Here is a 25,829-nt window from a genome sequence, read left to right on the forward strand (position 1 = left end):
TTAAAAGCTTTTGTAGAGCTGCACCTCACTGCTGCCTCGTCACTTTTGTTCTAGGACGTATAAACCGTTCTCGGTTTGTGGGGTCTGGACAACCTTGTTTATACTTGAAGTAATGAGGCGAGCCAAAGCTCTTGCTGTTAAGGAATAATTGCAGAAAAAAGACAGATCTAGAGGTGTGCCAAATCACAACTTCAAATGCTGACAGCTAGCCTTGTCCCAGCAGGACTAAATGTAATGCTGGTAAAGGTGCTATTGTTCATTTAAAAGAAAAACTGACAATGGATGTAATCGAAGTTTCTAAGAAGCTGCATGATAGTGCTTCCATTTTTATTGCCCGTGTTGCTGCCATGGCCTTCCCTCCCCATTATTATTTTACTGTGTTGACTGAGGAACAGATCATAAAATGAGCGGTTAGCTGCCTGACTTGGACTCAGACCCTGTGTCCTCCTTCCCTATAACTGGTAGACTTTATGGCCGTTCATTTTCTGCTTGTTTCTTTTTGAAAGTGGTATTAATTCCCTGTAGGGTTTTTTTCATTCTTCTAGAAAAAGTTCTTTTGAAACGAAAATGAGTATTGCCTTTGGTTTGCATTCACTGATGTTAAATTGACTCGGTGCTTTCAGCATTTGAGCGCTGTGAAGTGGATTGATTTTTCCTAACTGTAACAAGCTGGTCCTCCGTCCAAGTAACCCAGCTGGCCTGCCCAGAGAGACAAGCTGTTTACATGTTCAGAATATACTGTTGGAAGATTAATTGAGACTGTTTGTTTACACTATTGCCTTGATAGAAACGTGATTTGGAAAGAAGAGTATGTTACAGTTTGCCCATGAATGTTTTACAAGGGCACTTAAGCCATGAAATGCTATCTTTACCCTTGCCCTTAGCAATGAGAGAGGAGACTGATGAGAATTCATGAGATGTTCGCATGTGCAGCAGCAGTTGTGACTATAACTGGTCAAAATGAGATCTCTAGCTTTCAAAGGTGGTTTTTTTTCTGGAAAGTGACCCAGAAATGGTGATGAGGATAGAAAGTGTATTTGTCAGAGTACAAATTATGGTGGTAAGCTGGCAGCAAGGATGGAAAAGGGGGTAAAAAATAGGATGCAGAAGTCATGGATCAAGTTAAGAGAGTGCAGGTAATCCAAGAGGCTGTGTGCGAGTGCAAAGATGAATTTGCAGCGTTCATAGCTCTTAGCTACCCATTGAATTTGTTTTTGAAAGAGAATCCCAGCTATGGCTGGGATTTTCAAAGGAGCCTGAGCTAGGCTTTCAGTGATGTTTGGAATATTAATTCCTACAGCAGTTAATTCGGTAACTGTTGGGTTGTTTTGCTGTACAATTCCCTCTTTGCCACGGACCCCAACTACAAAAAAGTAGTGTAAGTGCCATAGAGCTTTCCGTATTACTTACTTGCAGCACTTCTGCGTGATGAGAGGTAATTATCTTCCCTACTTTATGTGCTCTGAAGTGAGTCACCGAAGGACCTTGGCCCAGAAGGGCTTGCATTTCTGAAGCCAAGGCTACAGTGGAATTTAGACACTCAAATCCAAGAGTGAAGTCCTCCAACGCTGCCTTGTTAGTGAAGTGCCAAGCATAACTGGTCTGTTTGCCAGTGCATGCGCAGAAACGCTGCCGGTTTTATCTCTGTAGAAAAGCCTGATGCTTCCCTGCCTCCGTACCGTTTATGTTGCCTGCTTTGGATTGTGCTTTTTGAGGTTTGGGCCTGCAGATCCTCTGCCTGGGAACCCAAAGGAGCCCAAACTGGCAGAAATTCAGAGCATAACTAAATGCTCTGCGTGAACAGGAGTTTCCAAAGTGACTTACCAACTTGGCATGGCAGCCTGCACTAGAACATGTGCTTACTGGTTGCCTGCACTGTTGCAGGCAAAGGTTTAATCACGTCTACCTCTCTTCTGCAAACTTCCTGTGAGGTCTTCAGTGAACAGTTGATCTAATAATATATTAAGGGAAAATAAATGTCTGAAGTACAAAAGTTTCCTTCAAATAATCAGATGTACTCTTGTTTAACTAAGGCGTTTGTAATGCAACACTCTTCTATGCCCAGCAGAAAGTGACAGCTGGTACCAGTTAGCAGTAGCAGTGGCCTGAGCAGAAAAGATGCACGAATTCAGTGGCAGAGGCAGAACATCTATTAGGTCTGGAAGTTTCACCTTCAGCTAACAGGTGAATCATAGTGGCCTCGTCTAAATACTGTGGGAGAAATACCCTGCTGTTGTCCCTGGTCTGGTTTTGTTAGCGGCAGCAGTAGATGGTACTGCTTGCCAAAGCTGGGAGCCAGCAGTAACAATTACATTTTGTTCCATTTTATTCTACATTTTTATAGCTGACACTGGTAAAACCACCAGCTTCTTGGAGCACTGCCTGAACAAGTGTTCTCCACTGTTACTGCCACTAATGGAATAAAAGCAGTGATAGCAAGGAAGGGAAGCTGTTGGCCAAAAAGCATAGTGCAGGAGCCGTTGTTCCCCGACCCTCCACCTGGCGCCAAAATGTGAAGGCGCGAGTACAACAGCTACTCCATGGATAAAGGGTGCAACCTCAGCCACCAAGACTTGTCAAATCGGCACTTTTTACAAGCAGTAAGTCTGCATAAAAAAACCAAAGAGAAAGAGGTGGTGCCACACCGTGCCGAACTTCTAAAACTGGCAGTCTCTCCACCTCAAACCCAGGCACTATCATACCAGTTGAACAATGGGCCAGCCTTGGATTAGATTGCCAAATATTTCCAGTTTGGTCAACACTGATGGATTTTTCTAATTTTAAAACTGCACCTAGAGGTAACGCAATCAGACAGATGCTCTGAGACAGGTTGGCACTGAGAGCTGCAGGAAACTGGGAACTCGGTCAAAAGTTTTCTGTATACTTATTTTCAGTTTTCCAACTTTCTGACACTTCAACAATTAATTTGCTCCCAACATCAACTCTTTTGGCATAATGTATGCAAATCACATGCAACTGGGAGAGATTAAAGGTTCAGTAATTAACCTACATGATCTAATTCCCGCAAAATTATAATAACCTCTCTAAGTGTTTACTTCCATTGCAGCTTAACCAAGGAAATCTCTATAAAAAAGTCGAAATGTGTTAGTGCTGTAACCTCAGCCAGAGAACCTGGAAAACAGGAAGAGGGACAGGGTGGTGGTGGTTTGGTGGGTTTTGGTGGTTTTGGTTTTTTTTTTTTTTCTCCCCATGAAAACAGAATGCACATGTAGAAGTTAGATACTTCAGTAAGTGTGTTTATAGCAAAAAGTCATGTTGCATGACAGTTTCCTTGGAAACCTTTTTATAACCGAATGCCAGAACATTTTAAAGTCTCATAAATTTTTTTAAGAATGCATTCGGAATGTTTAGCTTGCATTACATCCTTTATGCCAGTTTTCCGTATTTAACAAGTTGCAGCATTTTTAAGGACAAAATATTGTGGGGGTGTTTCAAATTCCAACCTCTGCTGGCAGGGATAAATCACTGACTGGTTTATCACAGCAAAACAAATTGCTGGTAAGAAGCCTGTTCACTCCCAGTACGTACTAACTATTCAGTTAATCATGTTAAAGATTTTCTTCAAGTTTATAATTAGCCAGATCCGTGGGGGCTGTAAATGAGATAGTAATGGTGATGTACCAATGTGCCCTAGTGAATGCTTTAATTCAATATTATGATTTCACTGGGGTTTTTTATGTGAAATCATTTCACAATTTCCTGTGAACTTTCAATTATCACTTTCCAGTTCCTGGAAGATAAGCACTTATTTTCATACAAATCTGAGACAGAAGGATTTGAAACTACAGTTTGCATCACGTTAACAGATTAGCCAATAAAAATACTCTGTGTAAGAATAGTTTGCATCACATTAACAGATTAGCCAATAAAAATACTCTGTGTAAGAATGCGGGGTTGTATCTGCTTTTGCTAGAAACCCAAGGAACATTTTATTTCTTTTTAATACTAAAATTGCTAAAATGTACTTTCAGCCAGTAAGTTATTATTAAATTTTGAGATGACTCTGAATGAGGAAAAACAAAGCCTAATTTTATAGATGTATTTATTTATTTGGAAGAACGGTGATATAAAATAGGGAAGGCATTGTTTTAAGAGAAAGCATTGCTGAGGTCTCCCTGCGAATATATTGGCCTTTAGGGCCATGTATTGAAGAGGACTGTACTCATAATATTTGTTTCATCTTCTTTTCTTCTGTTCTCTGTTGTTATCCAAGAAACTGGGTTTGTTTTGTGGTGGTTTGTTTTGAGATTTACTCTTTTTTTGCTGTTTTTAAATATACCCTTCACACAGATTTGCTAATGATACGCATTAGGCAATAAAGATTACAAATTCTACTGCAAAGACCACGATTCCCAAAATAGACCGTTACCTTTCAGTGTAATGGTTTCCTCAGAATAGTTACTCTCTTTGTAAGTTACAGCTCTTACCTCTTTTATCTTTTTACTGTTTATTTGCAGACCACTGTGTAACAGAATGGAAACTGAGGAGAAGCTGCTAACCATTCTGGTAGTGAGATAATCCATCATCCCTAACTCACTTAGGAGCAGTGGTATATCAGATTTAATAGCTATCAGGTTCCACCTAAAAAGAAGATGTTCAGCTGTGGGCACTTGAAGTGGTTTTCTGTCTGATTGGAAGAACATTTCAGGAGTAAAGCAACATCCCATTTTTGGTCATACACAGCAGTACCTGACAGATTCCAGTGAATGTGAGCTACGTACAGCACATATAAGGCTCCTGCAAAGGAGTGTGAGCAAAATGAAAATAACTGTATTGGCAGTGCAGCTCTGAATGAAGCGTGTGGCTGTTGTGATCTCTGAAGAAATCTGCTGCCCATCTGGCGTCTCTTCAACAAGATGGGCACTGCCGGGATATGATTCGATAGACCTGAAGTCTGATCCTGTATTACTGCAGTTCCTAAGTCTTGGAGAATGAAACATTAATCAAAATATCTCTGGTATTAAAAAGAGCTTAGCAGTTAGTTGGGAGGATTTACCGTGTCACAATACCTGACTCAACAAAATTGCAGTCTAGACATGCTGAGTTATTCTGATGGTGAATTAGTGAATTGTAACCCTGTGGAAGAAGCAAAGCCCGAGACTATGCAGTAGCTGCAGAGCAGGGTTACAAAGTTTTTGCTTCATCAGAATCCTGAAGGTATCAGTTGCTCACTGTGCTGTTCTAGGTTAGTAATTTGGTAGGAAATTCCATTTGTTTCTTAATGATCCACAGTGTTAACTGCACTACAAAATGTTATACTGAGAATACTGAACGTATTTGTTAGAAAGATGGTGAAAAGGACCTCTTTTGGCACCTCTGGTATAATTTGGAGGCAGCATACATTTGTGAGATATCATCTAGATACTCATTGTTTATTGCTGAACTAATTACCGATGTTGAAAACTGAGTCTATGTCTTTTGGTTTCAAAGCATGTTTCCTAATGAAGCAAAAGGAGCAGCTAGAGCTTGAAACAGGCCGTAATACAGACTGAAGAGAATGGTATTGTTTACACTTTGTTCACATGAAGTGGTGCTAGCAAGCAGGGATTTTTATGGAAGCTTCAAATTTGGAGTGACTGATGGATTCCACACCCTCACTGCAGGAAACATACCAATCACATGGTTTTGGGTTTTAGAAAACCGCTTCGATTTCTCTTTCACATAAGAAACCACTTGTCTAAGAGCTCACAGATACATTTTTAGTACCCCTCATATACCTGGGAACATCAGATGGGTCTTTGAGATCCAGATGTTCTAAATCTTGGCTTTTATTTTACCTGCACAGATCTGAACTTGTTTGTACTTTTGAACATGGACAATTATGCCTGAGTGCATCTTTAATTCAGAAAAAATGTCTGTGATACAATTGTGTTTTATGACTGTCATCCCATAAAAATGAAAAAATATATATGGCTTGTATTACTTCAAAGCTGCAGAAGCATGTGTAAATTAATCTTCAGCTTAGAAGAGGTACAAAAGCAGCTGCTGTGGATGGGTACATTACACTTAATTAACAAGGAATTTAGTGAACTAAATTAAATTACCGCAAAGTGGCTTATCTGTGTAATAGCATCAAGTCGGCAGTGCAACCGAAGTTACATTTGCAGATCACTATACTTTCCTGATATTTTTTACATAGTGCTTTTTGCTTTTGCAGTGATTTTGAAACATAACGAAAGGGCATTAGAAAACTGAACACTGTTTATAGAGTGCAAAGCATGTAGGGCTTTCCTTTGAAAGCAACAGAGAGTAACAGTATAGTCATGCAAACATATGCATCCAGCATCCGCATATAGAAGGATGGCCTGTAACCAACCAGATGAAATTCTTCAAGGAAAATACATACATGCGTTGGCTCACTGTTCTCTTGCTCTCCTGGATACAGCTGGGTGAAAACTGTTACCACCTGCATTTCATCCTGGTTGCATGCACCATCACAGCGTGTTCATGAAGGCATTCCTCACTCCTGTGGATAGAGCAGCATAAAGGCTTGTGAGAGGATTCCCTAACCCACATCAGCTCTCACAGCATAGGTTAGCAAGGGCTCCTTCACCTCGCACAATTTATTTTCACCGGTACAAAGTAGTTAGCGGTTACAAAGAATGCAGGTGAGTGCAGTAACGGCTGACCTGAAGGAGCACTGGCCAAAACCGGCACAGAGGACAGTAACCCATGCGACCAGCCTGGTGTTCTGGTGCTTCTGGCAGAAACTATGGTAAAATGGGAGAATTTCCAAAGGCAGTTTAACTTGTCAAATGAGAGAACTGCCTATCTAATGCATTGCTAAGTTTTTGGCAGTTCGAAGGAGGCTGGATTGTGGGCTTGCACAACCTCTACACTGTGTTAATGTGCCCACTGATGCTTGGGGCAGGGGGGATTCCAAAGGACTCTGGCATTTTACTTTATCGGTGGCTAATTTTGATTGTTCTTTTATTTAAAATTATATTTTAATTCTCCAGGTACCTTTGAGGGTGTACTGTAGTTCAAAACAGGGATGACATCTGGGTTCAGGAGGGAATATTTCCTCTGGTCAGATTGGGTTTTGGTGCTGGTGCCTGTTTGGCTGATTTTGGTTGCCATACAAAGTGACGCGTGGCCTACCTCCTTGCTCCTTTTCATGGACCGCCTCCACAGACACATGGCAGTTTCTTTGATCTTTCCTGCTGTCTTCCCGCAGCACTTTGTAGTTGCCTCTTTCTGCAGGCAATTCCTTAATCTACATGTGCAACGTCAACTACCTGTAAGCAGAATGAAATGTGAATAGGGGGCGGCGGGGAGGGGGCAATGAATACTTCTACCTACAAAATACAGTCTTTTAAATATGTATCTCTAAGCAAGAAAAATGCTTACACTTCTCTGGAACTATTGACAACTAATACTGCAGTAGTTTTATTTTTTCCTATTAATATCGAACTATTCATTTCTGAATTCTTTCTTTTAGCAGCGCACTTTTAACTTTTAACGGCTTCCATTCAGATACACCTGCAGCCTATTAAAGAAGAAAGGCAGGCAGCTTTTGAGAAGGCAATTGCTATGCGTAGGATTAATTATCAGCAGCACACAGGTGAAACAGTGTCCATCTTCTAACTGAAAAAAACTAACGGTATAATTAATCACTCTGCTTTCACTACTTCATTAGCTTCACTAAACTGTATGATGTTTGAACAGATATATAATTTCTACTGTAGTAGCTTAACCTGATAATTATTTCTTAGCAGATAGTTACGTGTTTCAGTACTCCTAGCAAAGTGATCTTTTTCATGCTTCCAGAGTAATTTAGATCACATACTTTACGATATACTTCAGATAGGTTTTGAGGAGATGGTATTTAGTATCCCAACTTCAATTTCATAGCTTGATCTGAAAATCACAATATTTGTAAATAGTCACTAGCAGACTTTTCTCTCATAACTTTTTTATCTCTTCCATGGATAGTTTTATAGGTAGTATGATTAAGACTTTCTAAATCCTTAGGGCTTAAGAAGACTATACTCGCAGCTTGTGCTGGAAAAGTTATTTAACCATTTTAAGAAGCAAGTCTTCATCTGAAATTTCAAAAAAAATGGCAGGTATGTACTTACGTTTCAGTTAAATTTCTCAAAGAATGGTGACCTATCTTGTTTTTCTAAGACTATGACATTTTTTTTGGATCAGATCTCACGCTAATGATTTGTTATAGTAGTTTTCCCCTGTTTCTGGGTTTAAGTATTAGGGCTAAGCTAATATTTTTCAGAACAGGCTGAATTTGGCAGTTCTCAAGTTCTCCTATGACAAATATATGAACTGTTTACAAGTGCCGTTCGTACCTCTGATTTCCAAAAAGTCATTAAACATAATGCAAATATTGCAGGAGGAAGAACGTTACCTGTTCAAAACAAATAGGGAAAAGGAAGCCCTTGAAGAGAAGTTTGTCAGCTCATGACAACTTTTTTGATAGCACACAAAACCCTACTTTGATTATTGTTTGCTCAGTAATTTTACAATTAATTTTAGAAGTAACGGAGGTCCAGGATTCTTTGTAGCTTTAACTTGCTAGCTTTGGTTTGGACTAAAGCAATTTCTAAAAACACTATTGTTATTTGGTTGTGTTACGTGGTTGGGGTTTATTTTTCTGTAACTGGTAAGCCTTGTCTCTAAAATGGCACTTGAAACTTAGTCAAGAATTATCATCCAGAATTAGATTTTCTTGATAAGAACCTAGTCAAATATCCCCAGTTTAACTAAGAGCGTGTTTCCCATTTCCTTTTTAAGACTACTGTTTTTCAGATTTGGATTCTCTTTTGCTTGTTCTTTGTGGTCAGCCTTATATCTAAAACCGGATACGAATATTTAAATTCTTCTTCATTCATTTATAGCAGTGCTGACAAACAGCAAGAGCTAAATTTTCTGTGTTGTAAGTGACATTGCAAGTAACTATGGTAAGGGGAAATGAGTTTTCCAGGAGAACAATCTGTTATATTTTTTTAAAGTAAGTGCTGACTAACAGAGTGAAATATTTTTTATGGATGGATGCTTTGTAGAAGGGAAAATATGTAGAAGGAGGGTGACTCCTGCCGCGAGGGCAGGCCTTGGTTTACCCATTTGGAGGCTTTGTGATTTGTTTGGTATGTTTCCGATGGAGAATAAAATTAGAACAAGATCATCTCGGCCCGTCGTGCCTGCTAACCTTGGATGGAGTGTTTGGGTTCAGTCCAGACCTGCTTTATTTTGTTGTCATCCTGCGTTTCAGTGGCTCTGGGTGAACTTGTACCTAAGGAGGGTGGTGATGGCGGGAGGGGACAGGGCCGTGCCGGGTGAGGGGAGAGGGCCGCTGCCCAGGCCTTGGCCTCTGCGAGGCGCCTCTGCCATGATGGCTCCTGGGGTCGCTTCCCTCATAACGCAGCCCAGGCTCTCCTCGAGAGCGCGCAGTCCTTCCGCAGGCGCGTTACCGCGGCCCCGCTGCTCCCGCGCATCCCCACGCGCCCCGAGGAGGCGGCGGGCCGGGGGCGGGAAGGGCAGCGCCGAGCTCCGCCCCCGCCCCGCCCTTCTCTCCTCAGAGTGGGCTGCGGCCCCTCCCCGCGGGCTGCCCCCCGCCGGGCTCGTCAGCGCGGGCTGCGCGGGTCCCGGCTGCCCCAGCAGGGCCGGGGAGCGGGGGGCGGGCCGGGGGCGGGGAGCGGGCGGCGGGGCCTGGCGTGGTTCTCGGCGCCCCGCCGGCGGGCCGGGCCGTGCCCCGCGGCTCCCCCCGCTCGCCCGGGCGCTCTGCAAGATGGCGGCAGCAGCCGAGCGCGGTGCGGAGCTGCCCGCGGAGTCGTCGCGGGGGGTTCGGCCGCCGCCGCTGGGCCCCGAGGAGGTGGCGAGGCGCCTGGCGAGCACCCGCCGGGAGCTGGGCAACAGGCGTAAGATCCTGCTGAGGAACCTGCCGGCCGAGAGCAGCAGCCAGGTACGGCCGCCGCCTCCCCTCAGCCGGCCGGCGGCGTGGCGCGCTCCCGCCGGCGCCTCAGGCGGCTCGTGCCCGGGGAAGCGCCCGCAGCAGGGCCGGCTGCTGCGGGGGAGCCGCTCCGCGGGGCCGGCCTGAGGGAGGTGCGGGGCGGCCCGCCGTTAGCCCTCGTCCTCAGGGATTCCGCGGGCTGCAGCTTCGCACCCTTCTCCCTCCCCCCCTTCCTTCCTTCCTGCCCCCCGCGGCTCGGCTCGGGCTTCTCCCGACGCCTCCTGTGGCAGATGGGCTTTGTTACCGCCCGCGGCCGCGGTGCCTGCGGAGAGCGGCTGCAGCCTGGCCTCCCCCGGGCGGGAACCGTCGCCCTCAGCCGCGGGGCGCGACGCCTGGCAGGGCAGGGCGCCGCGGGGGTGCCCGCCCGCCGTTACCCGCCCGCCTGCGGGAGCCGGGCCGGGCCCGGGAGTGAGGGAGCAGCTGCGGTCCCGGGGCAGCCCCGGTTCCCTGGGCGGCGGCGCGGGGTAGCGCCCGTGTGGCGGCCCCTGAGGGGAGGCGACGGCCGGCGCGGGCCGTTACTGGCGCGGGGGCACCTGCGCGCCTGCCCTCGCCGAACAGGTAAGGCGCCTTTACAGCCCGTTTCTGTGTAAAAACAAAGCTAAAAGGCATTTTTTTTTCCCGGAGGTGAGCAGCGTGTATTCAGTGAAAGTGGTTTTCTGCAATCTGGTGGTGGTTTAGGAAAATTCCGCTCAAATTACCGCTATTCATAGCAGAAGATCGGCAAACTCGTGAACTAATGCATGAGTCAGTCTCTGAGGTGATTTGGTAGCCCAGTCACTTACCGGATCTTTACCAGATCCAAATACTCAATTTGATGCACAAGTATAAAAAAATAAGTAATTACAGCTTTTGTTCTAAACCGCTCCTTGTGTCTCTTCCCTTCTCTCCCTAAAGCACAGGCAAGTTTGCTACCTGCGGGTAAGTGCACACGTGTAGACTATCATTTTCTCCATAACTCCGGCAGAAAGGGACCATTCATTTTGGAGAGAATCTTTCAGCGATCAGTGTAATTTGATCCAGAGTACCGAGCTTGCTCGCCGCAGCACTTCATATTTTGTTCTCGTATACCTGGCACCTTTCGGTCTGTTGCTTGTAGTGTGATTATAGGTAGAGCTTTAGATACGGCAGCTTTGCTGTGGTCCTGCACGATGTTTTACGTGTAGAGCCTCACCTCTGTGTATAGCAACCTAATAACCTAATCCAATAGTAAACTCACAACTTGGAAAAACCTGCTAATCCTCATCGTCTCTTCAAGAAGCTATCACACGTGACTGTGCTGACAGAGAGGGCTTACTGGTGTATCACAGGATGCTTTCTGCGGATAGCTGGAACAGGATCACTTTGTCTGACACTCAGAACAGTTGTGTTAACTTGCTCCTGTTGCATGCAGCAGGTACTTCATGAATTCACATGTGTGCTGCTTAAAAGCACGTTTCACCCATATGGAAGCCATCAGGCTTGGCGTTGCCTGGTCAGACAAAGAATGCTACAGGGAAATAGTAGTGTGAAGGTCCGATTTGGCAGCCACGTAATATTTTGGAAGTTTGCCATTTTGTTTTGATACCTTAGAAGTAGCGTTTAGATGCCTTTTTCTCCGTATGTAAGGTCCTGATGTTCACCTCTTAATAGGATAGAACAGTACCACCATGTACAGGTCCTGAAATACCGTTTCAAAAAATGTCATTTACATTTGTTAACGTTGTTGAGCTATTGGTGACGGCGTGTAAAGGCAGAATAGTTGTGGTGTACAGAGAAAGTTTCTGTCCTGGAGCAGTTTTGGAAAGGAGAAGTATGTTTGTGGTCAGGCATGTGAAGTATACCTGTGTATTTGGCTGTCACGCATTTCCAAAAATTACCACCAAATTTAACATTAGTTATTTCAAATTAACACTCTTGGTAAACACCACGCAGAGGTGCTTTGTCTGCTGTTTCCTTCTTGAAGTGATCGGTTAGCCAAGTAAAATCAGATAAACTATTGCTGGTCTGGTCAGTTTATTCACCATGAGGAAAGAGTTGTACATTAAATGTTAAAATGCAGCAAAGTCTTCTAGAACAGGTTTTCATAAATGTAAATATTCATCTCTAATCATTGGGGTGCTGAGTTTGCTATCATTTGTTGTTAAGTGAAGAGTGAGACCAAGATTCACCAAAATAGTTTCCAAGTGAGAAACTGCTCTTCTCCGGATACAGATTGCTGGAGATACTCAATTTTGTCAGAAGGCTCATCATCTTCAAAATGAGAACAAAACTCCCAATTTTTGTTAGGTGAAATTAGGTAACAAGCATTTTCCTCTGCCAGTTGTAGCTACATATTAACAGGTTGTTTTCTTTATTATTGTAATCTTCTGTTACCTTTGGAGTTCCACCTGTGTGAAACTGAAGTTAAAAAAAAATAATAATAAATTAAGGCCATAGAAGAGATGTGCCTTAGCCATGAAACGTTACCAGAGGTTTGTAGTCTTAGAAACCAAACAGGGATCTTTAAGTGTCCGAAGTGTTCAGCACTTTAGGTGCTGGGTGGGTATTGTTAAGGGTCAGAGGTTGCCCACATTTGAATCTTGGCAAGTGGCGTTCTCTCTAAACGCATTTGGCAACATCGGTGTTCCTGAGGAAATCCAGAGCCTGCTTTCAAGAGGAAGGACGGTCGGAATAAAAAGCACTGTGCAGTCTGTAGCACCCAAGAAAGTCAGCATTGACAAGCTTTTTCTCATTGAGTCTCAATATGAAGGAAATCCGAAGGGGAACAAATTAAGTCAAAATTACATCACAAAGATTCTTTCTGCAAATACATACTTGCAGGATTAGTATTTCTTCAAGCAGTTCTCTCACTGCAGCGATGGAGAAAGGATTTTTTTGGTGACAGATCTGCAGTAAACATTTTTATATTGCACCTTCGCTGTTCTTGAAGGCAAATTGCCCGTTTTCTGTTTAGTTGGCAAGTCAGTTGACTTTGTACTGTCCTGTCATGGTGAAGTCTTCCAGAGTTGCCAGTTAGGTCCCTATATTCATCCTTGTCGGATTCCTCCAGCACAGTACCTGAACTGTGCTGTGGTGTGATAATGACCTAGAAACGGACATACTCCTCTCACTTGCAATTCTTATTGCAAGAGTGGGGAACTGTCATTTGCTCTTACCAGAGTAATAATTTTATGCCTTCGTTAGTGTGTAGGGCCATTAGAAGGATTCAAGGAATCCTGGGAGGGCACTGATAATGTGATGTTTTGCAGTAAGACAGGCGAGGTTGTCCCACTGGTGTCTGTCTTTTTGAAAGTAACAGATAGCGGGTCTGTTCTTGTTAGATTAATATCCTCTGCTGCAGTGTTGTGGCAAGGCTGATGTTTGTATTGAGAATCTTTGCAAAGAGACTTAAAGCTAAGCTCGGTTGTAGTTGTTCGTTTTATTCTGGTCAGCGCTCGGCAATGAATTGTCAGTCTCTTGGTTGGACATCTCTTGCGATTGCCTTGTGTGTGCATCTCCCTGAACTGTCATTGCTGATGAATCAATTAATCCATTTCAACAGCAAGGAACACAATCACATATGATGTTGAAAGTGCAGTGTTGAAAGGCATGCATCACAAATTGAAGGACCTTGGAATTACCCTGAAACTGCTCTGAATGCTCTGGGAGGCAAAAGGACAGCTCTGGGCAGAGAGAGGGAGGGAAATGATGGTAACTTCTCTTCTTTACTGGTAAAGAGATGCTAAGGACTTCAGGATGACCAGAATGTAACTGAAGTTGTACCTTGCTTCAGCTCCAGCAAAATAAAACTTCCTGTTTAGCAAGTCAGCTTCTGCTTGTTTTGGTTTGTGTAATTACCTCAGTGGATCACAAGAAGTGGTTTTGATTTCCCCCAAGGCCCTGTTTTTTCACTCCTAGGGGTTCCTTATTTATGTCTGATTAACTTCCATAGGAGCAGTGGCTCATTACTGTGACGTAGCCAGCAGTCTGGTACCCTGGCATACCAGTTTGTATCCCATGGAGTTGCTGTTGGGAAGAACAGACCTTGGGTTATCTTTCCTGCTAATCTTTACTGAGATGTGTAGCAAAATCTCCACTCTTCACTGCGAAGCTTAGCTGACCAGCAAGGGCTATTCACTTTTTGATTCCCTCCTTTGCAGTTAAGGCGTGAGTTTCTGTGAGAGATGCACTTGCTTCCAAGCAGTTTTTTCCTGTGCTTTATTATTTTCAAATGCCACCATATTACGTTCACATTCCTGCTTTTCTTCTTTAACGCCCGAGGCTAGAAAATAAATGTTGTAGAGGGAATGTTCTACTTTGATGTAGGACATGAAGTAAAGTAGGGCTGATTAATTATTTTAATACCCTGTAGTTCTTCTTTGGTATGATGGAGTCTAAAGAAAGATGAAATATTTTTAGGTGTTGATAAGGAACTGGTGCAGTCCACCCAGGATGGGGATTTATCTTGTGTTTTGGGACCTGATGTGCCTACCCAGTTTTTTTCACTGGTGTCTGTTCCTGATCAAAAGACAAATCACTGCTTAGCGTGATGCTGTTTCTGGTGGAGTGGTTGGTTGGGTTTGGGTTTTTTTTCCTTCCCTTCTTTCTTGCTGGATTAGCCCCAATTTTTCCTTGTTCCTTTTTGATCGAAAGCCTTTAATGAGCTGCGATGATTTGAGGAAGTACTCTCTCCCAGGCTGTTGTATGCCTGACGTTTAAGTAGAAGGGGCCTTTGTGTTTTAGTTAGTCCCCTGTCACGCTGACTGAACATGAAAGGCATACTTGTTGGATAGTGAGTAGCTTCCATGCCTTAGGATGTACGTGGGGTTTTTTTTTATTTTCTTTCTTGCTTTTCTTTTGCTTTGTGTTCTTGCTCTCTCGTGTTACCTCTTCTATGTCTTTTTCATCTTTCATTTAGCTTGCATACCACCCAGAATACCCAGGATGATGAAATTAATTTGCAGTCTCATAGTGTTCCTCTTATCAACACACTAATATGTCTCTGGAAGATCAGAGAAATATGTTTTTCCTTCCATGTCCGTCATAAGTTTACTGAGAAACTGTTGTTCTTCTCTCTTAACGTTTTCTTACATTCCTTTAATAAAGATCTTTGGAGGGTATGATCTTACAAAAGTGGGAGTCAGTTCTCAAACAAAAAGGTTTGCACCAGAAGCAGTTTGTGGCCTAAAATTACAGGCATGATTTTGTTGCAACTTTCATAGTTTGTGACTGTTCGTGGAAGTGAAGAGGGAATGTGCTGAGCAAACAGCTTTAGGGCACATCTCAGGGCTCACTGTTCCTGGAGTCCTGGGCAGGTAAACATCTGCTAAACATCTTAGACCTGATCCTACAGCTGTTGCTCATCTAAGAACTTTCTTTAATGCAACATTGAAAAAAACCCTGAACATGTCAGAGGAGAGAACATACTATACAGTATGGTGAGCCCAATCTTTGTCTGAGATTTTGCTCTTTAGAAGCAAGGGAAGATTTATCTGCAGTCGATGCGCTGTTGGTGAAAATTTGAGGACCTCCTACCTCTGTGGTCATTAGCAGACAGGAGGTGTTTAGAATTGCACTGTGCATCACACCTTGTGCTTTGGTATCTAGCCCTGTCATTGGCGCTGTGTCCTCCACTTCTCATTGTCCAACAGAGGCTCCAGGATTTTCCCTCAGTAAAAGATTATAATTTTAAACTGTGCTAATGTTCTCTTTCTTACTACCTCCCCCCCCCCCTTTTTTCTTTCCCCATAGCAGACTACTTTTTTGCCTCCCTCCCGCCCTCCCTCCTTTTTTCCTCCTCTTTCTTGCTCTCTTTTTCTCAGGAACTCCTCCTCTTTCCTGCTCTGTCTCTACAAATGAAAACAAAGTCTTTTTTAGTTACGAGATGATTTAAAACTTCTTGGTTAGCCAAACATGTTACTTAGCTCAGCTGCTTAAGACATAATTGATTCCCATTTCAAGAATATGTGTGTCAAGTTGAGGCCTTCAGCTACTGACTGAGAGCCAAGTTATAGACCGGGCTTGTACAGTGTTTATATTGGAACCACCACTAAAGCTTACTGTAGAAATCTGGCCAGGCACTGTTATAATTGTTAAATATTTTTGTTGCCAGAACAACACAAATCAGTGTTACATCTAGAGAGAGAAAAACGCTTGGGTTTAGGGTGCTGGAGGTGTTACACGTGTAGTATACTGTTCCAGGTGGTGGCTGAGTATTTCTTGCATATTCTTGCACTGTGAGATCCTGGGTATGAAAAGCTGATTTTATTGGAAGTAAAATCTGAGCTTTACTAATTTGCTAAATAGGGCAAATGTGCCTGTTAGTAGCTCCCTTCCTTGTTTGCGTTTTAAACGGTGTAGGTAATAAAGCATCAAGACGGATCCTCTCTGAGGAAAGCATTCTTTCCATTTGAGAGATGCAGATTTCATATTGATCGTATGTGGTAGAATATCATGTTGCCAGTTTTTCTACCCAAGACAAGACAGGACAGGACAAGAACTGAAGTCTTTCAAGACCATGTTTCTTACAGTAGTAAATAATGCATTTTTAAGGTATATTTAGCCTGTATTCATTAGTGGTTTCTCTTAAACTCCTTTTAATGCATTTGGTTTTGGTTTTTCTGCAAATTTTCAAGGGTGAACTGACTGTTTTCTGGTTAGGATTTTAATTTTTACTGATGCTAAGATTAACTAGCTTTGAAGCCTGCTTTTAAGAACTCTGAAAGTTTAAGGGGCTGTACATTTCCTGTTCCAAGATGTTTAGTTACAGCCGCTGGTATGGCCTGCATGTTTATGCAACTGCTGTTACTCTGAGCAAGCTCTCTTCTCTGTTTTTCTCTCCTCCTCTCCCTTTCTGCAGTACATATCATCCTTGCTCTGTCCAGGGACACATCCCCAGGAGCTGCCTGGCATGGGCTCTGCTCTGTTTTGCTGGGGTGCAAACGCACGTCGGTGCCCGAGAGTTGGTGCTAGTTTTAGGTCTGATTCAGGAGCCGGCTCTGAGTTGATCCTAGGAGTGCAATAATTAAGGGCCAAGACAGACCCCACTATAAACAGTGGTTGTGTTAGAAACTTTATGGGATCTGTGACTGCTCTGTGTCTGCCAGATAGCTTTATAACTGCTCAAAACTTTTGTTGTCGAAATACTATCATCTAGCCTGATGTTCAGTGTGACACTCATGCCATCTAGACCTCCAGCACGTTAGTGGATGTTGCCATTATGTTTAGACTTTGTATGATGCAGTTAAATCGTGATTATTGTGGTGATTGTTGGTCACTTGTTTTTAGACTAATAGATTCATTCTATTATAAAAGAGGAAAACAATCCTTTAGGAGAAGCAACTTCATGAACGTTATGTGGAAAAAATGCTAACAGTGGCCAGGCTTGGTCAACAGATGGTTTGAATGTGAATATTGTGAGCATGGGCAAAGTGGTGGCACTGGGGATGGCAACCAGTGCTTGTGTGTGGTGCCATCGCTGGGTTTAGTACTACCGCATTGCTAAACCTCATGGGATAAGAAATGGTGAGCTCTTGCTTTGCCGTTCTTGCATGGCTGCCCAGCACAAGGTGATGCCATGGTAAGGCTAACCTGGGGAGGGCAAAAGGTTTTCCTGCCACAGAGTGTGGGTAGGGGCTAACGGCTTCTCTGTGGGTGCGTGTGGTGGTGGCGGTAGGCCCTGATGTGAGGAGAGGGCTGGCATGGCTGGGCTGGGGGGGGGGCAGGCAATTGGAAGGTCAGGAACCGGGAACGACCTGTGGCTGGCTGTTTCTGCTGTGCTCAGGGAAACAGCCCTCTGCTTACATTCCTTGCAAGTTGATAGGTTCGCACCAGAGAATATACCTGACTTGGATGACCCATTTCTCTTCCTAGAGTAAACACTCCTTCCTGGCCCAAGTACCGGCTAACTGCTTACACCAAAGGGACCAACTGTGTTTGCGTTCAGTGCTGGTGGTGCACGATGTTTGGTGGTGCGCAGCCGAACCTGGTTAGGAGGAGCAGATAAAAGTGTTCTTATTGCTTTCCCTGACGGTTCTGCTCTGAGCTGTGGGGAACAGAAACTGTTAACAACATTAAAATGGTAATAGTGTTGGTTCTTTTCTAACAACCAAGTGTTGCAAGATGTTGAAGGTAAAGTTTGGAGAAGTGCCTGAGTTCAAAAGCTGTCTTAGTAATTCTGAAAATACTATGAAGAGTCTTAGTCTAATGTACGCGCATATTTACTTATCTGTTTAGTTTGAAGGAGTATACATTTGCTTAAGGGTCGTCATGGTGTGTTTTATTTTTGTAAATTATCCAGAATGGTCTTTACGTGACAAATGCTTTCACTGCAATACTACACAAACCCAGCTCTGCAGGTAAGGTCTCGGCCCTGCCACAGGGACCATGGGAGCACAAGAATAAGCACCTTCCAGCAAGATCCTGTTGCACAAAAACTTGGCAGTGTTTGCAACAACCTGTGGAAGCTGGTGTTAAAATCTTTACTAAAATTACTTAATTTAGGTTTTCATTTTAAATCTTTCTTATGTCCTCATCATTTTTCACATGAGACCTTATAATTACCTCACAAAAATATGCTCAGTACTATCTATTTTCTCTTTCAATTAAAGTTTCAAACAGTTAATGGGAAATCATGTGAAATCATGTGATTCACAGATGACTTTCAAAAGAGTGTTCAGAGCAGTTTGAAATAGTATTGCCTGCTACTTAGTGATCATATAAAATTTCCAGTGTTTTTCTTGTAAAATCATGCAAGAAATAAAAAAGGTAAATATATCCCTCTTTTTCTAAGTGGGACAGAAATAACTTCTTTGGAGTTTTCAGTGGCACAATACAGCTGAGCTGTACAAAACTGTGCAGAAGGTGTCTTCCCGGTCTCTCATGACTGACAAGAAACTACCATCTAATTTATGTCAAAGAGATGTCCAGTCGCCTACCTGGCTCGAATCTTTGAATTGTGCCTGGCATATTTAGCTTTTTAGAAACCACATCCTTATCACATCTGATAGAGGATGTCTGGTAGCTTGAGAAACGCTGCCATATTTTATTAATGTAGTATTTGACAGCTGTTAACTAGTGGAACTAGAGATTGGTGCTCACTTGACTAAAAGGTATACACCTGATACCAGTCACAGAGAACCCAATTAACCTTTAGACTATATATATCGAATTAACAAAGTGGCAAGTAGGCTGGGCTACTGGCAATTGTCTGCAATTAAACTTTCAGAGAAAGCTGGTTGATTATTTTGCTTATTCAAATGGTCTTTTGCTGTTGTGTATGAGATTGATCCAACTGAAAGAATACATGTACACAGGTTGCTACTCATGGTTTCCTCTTGGGGATGATTAAAGTTCATCTTTGTATTCTCACCACTGAACTGATAATCGTTCATGGTTTTGTGGGGCATGTGCATACACCTTGCTCTTACTGGGAATAGCTATAGCAAATGGGTACAAACCTCTTAGGCTTGCTCCTACCCCACCCCTCCCACACCCCTGCTGTCTCCCTGTGAATTAGCGCGAGTAAGTAATGCTTGGGATTGATTCTTCGTTGACCGTCTGTGCATAGTTGATAGAGGATACTTTCCAGGGGGTGTTCTGTGCACGATTATCTTCTGGTTGACAGAATATTCATTATTAAAAGACTGAGAATATTTTAAAGCATTTACAGGCAACTAAAGCAACTGTTGTGTTTTATGACAGCATTGCCCTCAGTAAACTGCATGATGTGATGTTGCCAGTACTTCTTGTCTGTATGTTATTTTAAATATGTTGGCAGTCCTTTGGAGAAATTGTAGGGGTTTTGCTACTTTATGAACTGTGATGTTACTCATCTTTGTCAAAAGACAGTCAACAGGACACCCTGTTGTGCTTACGTGACTTTATATAATGAGAAGTAAAATAATCAAATCCAGTAAGCCTATTTTTTACATGAGATAAAAACATTGCTGCAGTATTGTAACCGACTCTTTTAAAAACAAATATTTGATAGTGTTTCTATGGTCAAATTTTCTGTTTATTTGAAACATTCTTGGTTGTGTTTTGCTTTTTTTTTTTTTTTTTATTAATTTCTGGCCTTATTTGCTCTGGTGAATTACTCATCTGACGTTTCTTTCTCTTTTAGGAAATCCATGACTTATTTAAAGATTATGAAATCAAGTACTGTTATGTGGACAGAAATAAAAGAACAGGTAAGAACTTCAAATCTGCCAGTGTCAACCATTTCAGTTGTGTGGTGAAACTAGTGAGGAAGATCATCTGCAGTGTGTGAAGTCATCAAATTCTCTGCTGTCATACAGCTTGACTGTCCCTCTGGGATGTTTTTTAGCTGCATAGATTGTCACCTTCTACTGAAGCCAATGGAAAGTTGGAAGCCTTACTGATACCAGCCAGCAGTAGGTCATCCCACTATGGTATCTCTCTCATGTGTTCCCTTAGGGAGCGACTCTCTGGGACAAAGCTAACCTCAACTGTCTGATTCCCTTTGAAAAACTAGTCCTGAGACGTCTCTTAGGACAAACAACATGTGCCTATGACAGGATTGGAGGAAGATGAACCTAGCTCCAGATGTATTTGTGTTGGGTAATGAAGCCAGTAGCGGTTTATTAAAGGAATACTTAAGTCTTTGAAGGAAATGTCCTGAATTACTTTGGTCCACTCAAGTTCATTTACAACTTAATTCCCTAAATAGGGAATTGACGAATTCCTAGTGCTTGTGAGGTACAGAAATGGACAAATAATTCTCTGTGTGTTGCTGTCCTTCCAAATTGCCATAGGTCCTGCAGCCTGGACCATCTCCTCAGGCAACCTTGGTTTTCAGGAAAAATACTAAAGCGGTGTATGTAACAGAATTCTGTCAGGATTCCGTGAAGATAATGGTGTTTCTTGGCACCTGCCTCTTAAGGAGCAAAACTTTGTACTTTACTGTCCAATTATCTTAAAAATGTATTGAAGTTGGAATAAGGCCAGCTTGTCTATGAGGTACTGCTGAACACTGAGAATGAATGCCTCTGTTCAGTATAAAGACAAGTATCTGAAAATACTTGGAAGGAATAAGAGAAGAATGATTAAAGCTAGAACTACATTTGCTCTTGCGTATACTTCTTGCTGCCTGTTGGATGATGACAGGGTACAGCTACCGTGGCTGTTGCAGAGGTCCCCTTGTCTGTGGCATCGTGTTCCTTCCAGCTGCTTGTGGGACCATGACATGGTAGAGAGGCATGGTGGGTGCTGCACAGCTCCGATGTCCAGTCCTGCAGGCACCTTTGAGCTGCCTGTGGGAACTGGAAAGGGTGTCAGTCGGGTAGGTGGTGCGGCGCCCTCTTTGCCCATGGCTGTGGGCACCTCCCTGTTGGCTGTTGGATGAGAGCGGGGTACAAATACCATGGTTGTTTTGGTGGTCCCGTTGTCCATGGCTGCAGCCACTTTTCGAGCTGCCTGTGGGAGCTGGATGGAGTAGAGAAACACTGGGTTTTGCAGCTCTCCCTTTGTCCTCGGCTGCGGGCCCCTTTGAGCTGCCTGTGGGAGCTGTATGTGGTGAGGATACAGTGGGTGCTCGAGCTCTGCCTTTGCCCATGGCCGTGGGCAATTTCTGGCTGTCTGTAGGATGACAGGGTACAGATGCAGCAGGTTTTGTGGTGCTCCCATTGTCCGTAGGTGTGGGCACTTTTGAGCTGCCCATGGGAGCAGGGGGGCATACAGGCAGGGTGGGTGCTGTAGCCCTCGTTTTGCCCATGGCTGCGGGCACCTTCTTGTTGGCTGTGGGACGAAGACACGGTGCAGACAGCGTGCGTGTTGCAGGGGTCCGCTTCTCCACGGCTGCATGTTGGTTCTGTTTTCCTGTGGGACCCGGACATGGTAGAGAGGTGCTGGCTGCTGCGGAGGTCCCTTTGTCCCCGGCTGCGGGTGCCTTTGAGCTGCCCGTGGGAGCAGGGGGGCATACAGGCAGGGTGGGTGCTGTAGCCCTCGTTTTGCCCATGGCTGCGGGCACCTTCTTGTTGGCTGTGGGACGAAGACACGGTGCAGACAGCGTGCGTGTTGCAGGGGTCCGCTTCTCCACGGCTGCATATTGGTTCTGTTTTCCTGTGGGACCCGGACATGGTAGAGAGGTGCTGGCTGCTGCGGAGGTCCCTTTGTCCCCGGCTGCAGGTGCCTTTGAGCTGCCCATGGGAGCAGGGGGGCATACAGGCAGGGTGGGTGCTGTAGCCCTCGTTTTGCCCATGGCTGCGGGCACCTTCTTGTTGGCTGTGGGATGAAGACGCGGTGCAGACAGCGTGCGTGTTGCAGGGGTCCGCTTCTCCACGGCTGCATGTTGGTTCTGTTTTCCTGTGGGACCCGGACATGGTAGAGAGGTGCTGGCTGCTGCGGAGGTCCCTTTGTCCCCGGCTGCGGGTGCCTTTGAGCTGCCCGTGGGAGCAGGGGGGCATACAGGCAGGGTGGGTGCTGTAGCCCTCGTTTTGCCCATGGCTGCGGGCACCTTCTTGTTGGCTGTGGGACGAAGACACGGTGCAGACAGCGTGCGTGTTGCAGGGGTCCGCTTCTCCACGGCTGCATGTTGGTTCTGTTTTCCTGTGGGACCCGGACATGGTAGAGAGGTGCTGGCTGCTGCGGAGGTCCCTTTGTCCCCGGCTGCGGGTGCCTTTGAGCTGCCCGTGGGAGCAGGGGGGCATACAGGCAGGGTGGGTGCTGTAGCCCTTGTTTTGCCCATGGCTGCGGGCACCTTCTTGTTGGCTGTGGGACGAAGACACGGTGCAGACAGCGTGCGTGTTGCAGGGGTCCGCTTCTCCACGGCTGCATGTTGGTTCTGTTTTCCTGTGGGACCCGGACATGGTAGAGAGGTGCTGGCTGCTGCGGAGGTCCCTTTGTCCCCGGCTGCAGGTGCCTTTGAGCTGCCCGTGGGAGCAGGGGGGCATACAGGCAGGGTGGGTGCTGTAGCCCTATTTTTGCCCATGGCTGTGGGCACCTTCTTGGTGGCTGCTGGATGATGACGGGGTACGTATAAGGTGGGTCTTCTGATGCTGCCTTTATCCATGGTAGTGGGCACCTTTGATCTTCCTGTGGTACCTGGATGGGGTAGAGATAAGGGGGGTGGCACAACTGTCGGTTGACCAGCATAAGCAGTTGGCCCCCTGTGACATCACCCTGACACCACCAGTCCTGGGCCAGGGCCTTGTGTCCCAGCCCTCAGCTCCCTAGGGGAGAATTTTGTGGAGCAACCTTTGCCCATGTTTTTGGGGGGCTCTCTGCAAGTCCGGGATGGTGTAGAGGGGCAGGGCTGTCTTATCTGTCCTTTGCAGTGTTGAGAGCTCTCTCCCTGAGTGAGAAGGTGGGAGACCACAGGAATGTGCTATTGTGTGTTTGTGCTCATGTCCAGGGTGTGGCTGTCAAGGACAGGAGAAGCAAGGACCTCGGCAGCCACTCTCTATCACCATGAGCAGCCCTCGCTTCCCTGCCTGGAACCGGGCCAGCCTTGTGCCAAGGCTGTCTATCATATGAATCCCAGACAGCCAGGCAGCACCTGCCCTGGACCAAGGCTGTCCCTTAGCCACCATGACATGGGCCATTGCTGCTGTTCTGCCTGCTGTGGCATGGAGGGGACGGGACATCCCCAGGGCTGGTGGCCAGTCCTGGGCTACGCGGGGGAGAGGGTTGTGAAGCTACCTTTGCCTATGGTGTCGGGAGGCTCCCACAAAAACCAGGATGGGGTAGAAGCCAGGACTGTCTTATCTGTCCTGTAGAACGCTGAGAACTCTCACGCCGAGTGATGAGCTGAGAAGGGACAGGAGCCGTGCTCTTGTTGTGTCCTTTTCCAAGAGTCTGGCTGTAATTCCCAGGAGAAAAAAAGAGAAGTCACGCTCCATTCCTGTGGTCAGCCCCAGCCCCCTTGCCCTCCCCTCGGTGCCTGCTCCTCGCAGCTGTTGCTCACCTGCCTTGTCTGGCGGTCTGAGCCAGCACAGCCCTGAGGTGGGGCAGCCGTGTCACCGACCCCTTGGTGAGGTGGCCAACCACGAGCAGTCCCCACTGTGATGTGTCTGTGACATCACCAAGGCTGGTGCCTGGAGTTGGTGCTGCATCCATGTGATCCCGCTTTTCCAGTGGTCAAATGAGAAGACACAACTAAACAAAGAATAAAAATGAAATGGAAAACGAGAGTTGGTAGTGCTGGGGAAGCAAATAAATTAGCTGTAGGATGTGAAGAACAGCAGCTCAGCAAAGGTTAAAAGAGAGTTAAAAGCAGCACGTCCTACGCTCTGCTCTCTGTTGAAGAGTTTGGGTGGTACTTGCTGAGATTTGTGGGTTTGAAGGCTATTCTGGAAGAAAGAAGTTTGTGGAGTTTTCTGGAAGGTGATCTTTCACAACTTTGGCGTTGAAGACGTGTCCCGCTGCCCAGCCGTCCATCCAGGAGTGGCTGGCAGTGTTGTGTGAAGTGCAAGACAGTTGTCTGTCGGTCCCTGAAATGAGCCAGCGTGTTTGCCTGGCACTGCCCTGTGCCTTGCCCTTCAGTTGGGCGCTGGAAGAAAACACACGGACCTGTGTGGTTCGCTACAGACTGTTGCATCCTCTTTAGTTCACAGGGTATGAGGCAACAGGTGCCAGCTGAACCACAGGAGTTTCCCTCTGAACACCAGGAAACACTTTTTCACTGTGAGGGTGTCCTGGTTTCAGCTGGGATAAAGTTAATTTCCTTCTTGGTAGCTAATGCGGTGCTGTGGTGTGGCTCTGGCGAGAACAATGTTGATAGCGCACTGCTGTTTTTAGTTGTTGCTGGGTAACGTTTATACTAAGTCAAGGACTTTTCAGTTTCTCAAGCCTTGCCAGCAGGAGGGCTGGAGGGGCAGAAAATATTGGGAGGGGGACACAGCCAGGACAGCTGGCCCAAACTAGCCAAAGGGAGGTTCCATATCATGGGAAGTCCTGCTTGGTACATAAACTTGGGGGTGTGTTGTGGTTTAACCCCGGCCGGCAACCAAGCACCACGCAGCCGCTTGCTTGCTCCCCCTCACCCAGAGGGATCGGGGGTGAGAGTCAGAAAGGAATGTAAAACTCAAAGGTTGAGATAAGAACAGTTTTAATAGGTAAAGCAAAAGCCACACGCATAAGCAAAGCAAGGAATTCATTCACCACTTCCCATGGGCAGGTAGGTGTTTAGCCATCCCCAGGAAAGCCGGGCTCCATCACTCCTAACAGGTACTCGGGAAGACAAACACTATAATGCCAAATGTTCCCCCCTTCCTCCTCCTTCCCCCAGAGTTTATATACTCGGCGTGATGTCATACGGTATGGAATACCCCTTTGGCTAGTCTGGGCCAGCTGTCCTGGCTGTGTCCCCTCCCAGTTTCCCGTGCCACTCCAGCCGTCTTGCTGGCTGGGCCCAAGAAACCAAAAAGTCCTTAACTTAGTATAAACTTTACCCAGCAACAACTGAAAATATCAGTGTGCTATCAACATTGTTCTCACACCAAATCCGAAACACAGCACTGCACCAGCTGCTAAGAAGAAAACTAACTCCATCCCAGCTGAAACCAGGACCAGGGTTGGCTGGGACCTGCCATTTTTTGCTTGGGGACTGGCTGAACATCAGTCAGCAGGTGGTGAGCATCTGTATTTTGCATCACTTGTTTTCCTTCTTTTTTTGTCTTTGGATTTTATTCTTACCTGCACTCCCCCAGCCCCCTTTTCATTATAAGTGATATTGTCATCATCATTATTATTATTATTGTTATTGTTCTCTTAATTTTTATTCTGTTTTCATTATTAAGTTGTTCTTATCACAACCCTCGAGTTTTACATTCCAATTCTCCTCCCCATCCTTCTGGGTGAGTGGGGAGTGAGGGGGCGGCTGTGTGGTACTTAATTACGAGCAGGGTTAAACCACGACAGGGTC

General features: G+C 45.3%; 1 protein-coding gene across 7 annotated transcripts in view; it reads left to right on the top strand.

The window, feature by feature from the left end:
- Positions 1-9,315: 9,315 nt before the first annotated feature.
- RAVER2 (ribonucleoprotein, PTB binding 2) overlaps positions 9,316-25,829 on the top strand; it is a 39,293-nt gene continuing 22,779 nt past the window's right edge. For 3 of the 7 annotated variants that reach the window (XM_055724529.1, XM_055724532.1, XM_055724530.1), the window contains exons 1-2: positions 9,567-9,940; positions 20,070-20,136. In XM_055724529.1, coding sequence (XP_055580504.1) covers positions 9,767-9,940; positions 20,070-20,136 — 241 coding nt within the window. In that variant the 5' untranslated portion in view covers positions 9,567-9,766. Of the gene's footprint in view, positions 9,941-20,069; positions 20,137-25,829 lie in introns of all 7 variants that reach the window. The other 4 variants (XM_055724535.1, XM_055724534.1, XM_055724536.1 and 1 more) reach the window with 3 other exon arrangements.

This window comes from Falco cherrug, chromosome 12 (assembly GCF_023634085.1).
Source record: "Falco cherrug isolate bFalChe1 chromosome 12, bFalChe1.pri, whole genome shotgun sequence".
In the NCBI taxonomy this organism is placed as follows: domain Eukaryota; kingdom Metazoa; phylum Chordata; class Aves; order Falconiformes; family Falconidae; genus Falco; species Falco cherrug.